The sequence below is a fragment of the Caenorhabditis briggsae genome (genome assembly GCF_000004555.2).
Source record: "Caenorhabditis briggsae complete genome, chrII, whole genome shotgun sequence".
Lineage (NCBI taxonomy): Eukaryota > Metazoa > Nematoda > Chromadorea > Rhabditida > Rhabditidae > Caenorhabditis > Caenorhabditis briggsae.
In genome coordinates, this window is record NC_013486.2 from 4,109,398 (window position 1) to 4,114,129 (window position 4,732).

The 4,732-nt window shown below is 34.6% G+C and overlaps 1 protein-coding gene across 1 annotated transcript; it reads right to left on the reverse strand.

Annotated features, from left to right (window-relative positions):
* Nucleotides 1–396: 396 nt before the first annotated feature.
* On the reverse strand, nucleotides 397–4,259 carry Cbr-sptf-2 (the record flags this gene model as incomplete). Its single annotated transcript, XM_045241957.1, has 6 exons — nucleotides 397–400; nucleotides 675–785; nucleotides 1,458–1,556; nucleotides 3,538–3,681; nucleotides 3,905–4,054; nucleotides 4,225–4,259. 6 exons carry the CDS (start codon nucleotides 4,257–4,259, stop codon nucleotides 397–399), a joined length of 543 nt encoding a protein of 180 aa, XP_045091642.1.
* Nucleotides 4,260–4,732: the final 473 nt, after the last annotated feature.

A 4,732-nucleotide genomic window follows, 5' to 3' on the forward strand; every position in this document is an offset into this window, starting at 1 on the left:
CGCACGCAATTTTAGCAAAACTGTGCACGGTTTAGCGTTCTTTCCGTTTCGTTTCTTTCCGTTTCGTTTCTTACGGTTTCGTTTCTTTCGGATTTAAAATCTTTCCGATTTGTACGGTCTCTGTTTTCCCCCTGTTTTTTGGATTTCTAGGTCCCAATATTCTGAAATTAACTTATGAAACTCTGAAATTCTGAATTTCACAAAATAGAAAAAAATAACACAAAATCAAGTTCATTTAAACAATCATTACAATCAAAAATCAACGGTTCTGTTCTTAAAAAAACAAAGTATTGGGCAGAAAATGTACTCGAATTTAAAAAACGACAAGAAAGTTTTGGTGGGGTGGAAATGTTTAAAAAACATTGTTAAAAATGACACGAAAACGAAATAAATTAGTCAACTACAATAATATTATGAACAGATGTCAAATGTTGTTGGAGGTGGTCGGATCTCGAGAATTGGCGGATACACAAATTGCACGAAAATCTGGAAAAATTAAATTTTAAATTAAAACAATTTGAAATTAGGGACTACGGTACAACTTTGCAAGTTAAACCTTGAGAACTTTCGAATAGGCTCCGCCCACTTTTGCGTCCAAAAATCATCTGATTCGAGTTTCGAAACTAGCAAATTCGATAAATCACAAAATCCCAAATTTTGAAACAAGTGCTCACCTATACTCCTTGGTGTGCGTCCTTTTGTGTCTAATCAGTTGATCACTTCGATCGAATCGTTTTCCACATTCAAACCAATCACAAACGAATGGACGGTCTCCGGTGTGTTTTCTGAAAAATTGAGATGTCTGTTCGTCCGGATGTCCTGATGGCTTAGAATCTTAGAATCTTAGAATCCTAGAATCTTAGAATCTTAGAATCTCAGAATCTTAGAATCTTAGAATCTTAGAATCTTCGAATCTTAGAATCTTAGAATCTTAGAATCTTAGAATCTTAGAATCTTAGAATCTTAGAATCTTAGAATCTTAGAATCTTAGAATCTTAGAATCTTAGAATCTTAGAATCTTAGAATTTGAGAGTCTTAGAATCTTAGAATCTTAGAATCTTAGAATTTGAGACTCTTAGAAATGCGGATGCTCATTCAGATTTTCAGAATTTCAGAGGTTCAAAATTTTGGAATTTCAGAATTTCAGAATCTTAGAATCTCAGAATCTCAGAATCCCAGAATCTCATAATCTCAGAATCTCAGAATCTCAGAACCTTAGAATCTTAGAATTTGAAACATCCACAATTTCAAATATTCGCGGATTTATCAATTTCAGAAGCTAAAACTTTCAACATTTCAAAATCGTTCAGAACCTCAGAATTTCAGTTTCTTTACAATTTTTGAAAATCTTAGAACCCCCAGAAATCTAAGAACCCCAGAATGTAAGAATCTGAAATTTCTGAAATTCCAATTCCAGAATCTCGAAATCTGTCCCACTTTTTATCCAGATGTCTCACCTCAAATGTGCTCTCAAATGACTCGTCTTCTTATAAGTCTTCCCGCATCCAGGTACACTGCACATATGAGTGTGTTGAGCTCCACGATCACCATGTTTTCTGCAAAAAATAGACTGTTGAATGAAAAAAAGAAAGTAAATATTGATACACACACTAATTTATGCACCTCTCCTTCTCTCTTTATCTTCAAAGGGACCGTATAACATTTAAGAAGGGGGACTAAAGACAGATAAAGGTCGAAGGTGGAGGGTAGTAATCATGAGTCACTAAGTGGTGGAGAAAGTTATGAATAAAGGAGGAAAGGTGTGCGTAATAGTTAAGGTGCCGGAAAGGAGGAGTGGAAAAAGGGCATTTCTCGCTGAAGATAGTTAAGTTTGGAGTCCTTAAAAAGTAGTTCCGAATAATTCAATTTTTCTGGAAATTCCAGAACATAATTAACAAAATGCAGAACCTTCTTATAAGACTCCGAAATTCGAAGATCATAATCCATCATCTTTTGATTTTTAATGAATTTCAATTTTTCATAATCTTTAAAATTTCAATTTTCTGGGAACTTCTCAAACTTCAAAAGCCTGATGATGTTCTGAAAAACGGAAATTCTTAAAAAATCGCCGAAAGTCAAAAAAGAGACATTTTTCGGTGTTTAGTTTTACTTTTTATAAGTATGTTTTATTTCTGAAACCATAAGTTTTTTAAAATTTTGTCTGATTGATCTGATTTATTGGAATTTCAGAAAATAAGAAATTCAGAAACAAATTCTGAGACTCTAAAATTATGAAAAGCCCTCATTGGGACTGAAATTTTCCAAAGTCTTGAAAATTCCCAAACATTCTCTTTTAAACAAATCAAGAATTTATACTTCTGAAATTCAGGAATTCAGGAATTTCGGAAATTCAAAAAAGTTTTTAAAAATTCAGGTGATGTCAATTCTTAATAACCAATCCCTACCGTAATCACCCTTTCTTCCCATTTTCCCCTTTTTTCGAATTCAATTTTGCTCTTTCCCTCCTTTTCTGGGGTCTAAATATCATTCTCTATTCCTATTTAATAGCCCCATTCAACTAGGCCTTTCTCTCTTTTTTTTTCTAGAAGAAACAGAACTCATTTCGAGAGACGAGACACATCTCTAAATCCCACCACCACACATACGGAATTTTCCAATAAACCCCACTTTTTTTTGTCTTCCCCGAAAAACCCATAAAACGAATCTGGGGGTTTTGTGGAGGAGCAGAATTTTTTTTTCAATTCTTGATTTTTTAAAGATAAGATTTTGGAATTTTGAAGATTTCGAAAAGTCTAATTTCAGAATTTCAAAATCTCAGAATTCCGGAATTTCAGAATTGCAGATTTTCCTAATTTTGTAACTTCGGAATTTGTGACTTTCTGAATTTCGGAGTCACATATATGCTGGATTTTTTGAAATTACAGTAATCCAGATATTTTAAAAATTTCAAATTTTGGAGCTTCCTAAATTTGAAGATCAAAATTTCAAAATTACGAAACTTGCAAAATAAAAAAAATTTGAAAATTTGAACTTTCCAAAAAAAATTCGGTTCACAGATAATTCAGAATCCTAGTTACTGATAACAAATAATTTCAAATTTTTGGAAAACCAGATTTTCAGAATTCAAGAATTCCAAAGTTTCCAAATATTAATTCAAACATTTGAAGGAATTCCTCAAAGCCAAATTCTGGACGTGTTTTAATCCAATTCCAAAATTCTTTCTGAGGGAAAGTCCTTTCATCTTTGACAGAATTTCTCTCGGTTTCTGTCAAAGATATTGAAAAGTTGTAAACTGATAAGTCGTTTATCATAATATCAGCAACATTTTGTCAGTTGACACATTTTTGATATCTCCCACAGGAACCGAGATAAATTGACTCAAACTTGACTGTGTGCGGACATTCGATTACAGGTTTTACGATAGATCGAATTTGAAAATGCGCATTATTATGAGGATTTTTTTTGCTTTTTCTTGAAAACCAATAGGGTTAAAGTTGTGAGGATCCTGCTATTTTAGGTCCATCCGAGCAGACCATCCAATAAACCCACATTTAAAACACAAATCCCAAAACTCACATTGCCTTACAATTCGGACAAGTACATCTTTGACACTTGCGTCTCTGCGTGTTGTTGGCGACCTCCAAGAATCCATTGCTCAGCATTAGAATCGGTCCCATATCTGGATAATTCGCCAGTATATGGTTTCCAGTAACTGAGCTGCTAGAGCTCGCAGATGTTGATGCTGGAGAATCCGGAGGAGAGATGGATATAGGTGGATAAATATAAGGGGTCTCCCAAGGCCGAAAAAATTTAGTGGAACTCATTTGGACTCCGGTGAAACTCAAATGAAGTGATGATGGTGGGGCAGAATCAAAAAACTCCTCCCAAAAATAGTGGGCGGAGTCTCTCGTTACGGTGGGAGGGGTAAGATCATGGCGCCCGCCTCGAGGTTCCTTTTTCTATCACCCGCTCTCTCGTTTTCGCATACTCTCTAAATTTCCTGGCTCCTCCGGCGGCAGAATGACGGACGGGGGACGGCGTCTCTTTTGATGTTCTCTCTCGGGCGGCTCTTATCAGTATGTGCTCCCATGGACTGGAGCGGCGGCATCATAAAAAGAAAAGCGATTTACTGTCGTCTTTAATACTATTCAGCAGTCCTTTATGGAGAAAAGTCATTAATCTTAGGAAAAAGAGAAGAAGAGGGGTTGATAACACCAGAGTACTTGTACAAATAAATCATTTTTCTCCTTTTTTGATGTTAACCTTTCTTTCTTGGGGTGAGGAAAGGTGGAGCACATTTCTGGGGCAATCTGAAATTCTGGCAGAAACACTTGAAATGGGAAAGTCTTTCTGAAAATCGAGGAATGTCTAAAAGTCTGGTTAAACGGTTTAACTTGAAAATTAAAGTCTGAAAAAGTTGAATTTTGAAAATCGAATTTTTTTTTGGAATTCTGTACTCTCATTTACGAAAATTGCATTATTCAAAAGTACAAAAGTTCGTTACTCACTACTCATTTGAATTTATGAGAAAAGAGGATTTTTATTGATTGAACCAAAAAAAATTTATGGTATCCTTTTTGAAGGGTAATTAGTACAATCAAGTAGAGATGGAAAAGGAAAGAATGGTTGGGTTTGAAAATGGAACTTTTAATTATCTTTTTAGCCGATCAGAGCGAAATGGAAACTTTTGATTGCACCGCAATATTCTCTGATAACTGGATTTTGTGTTAGACAAAAATATTTCAAAAAATTTGTTTCGTTAAAAAATTCT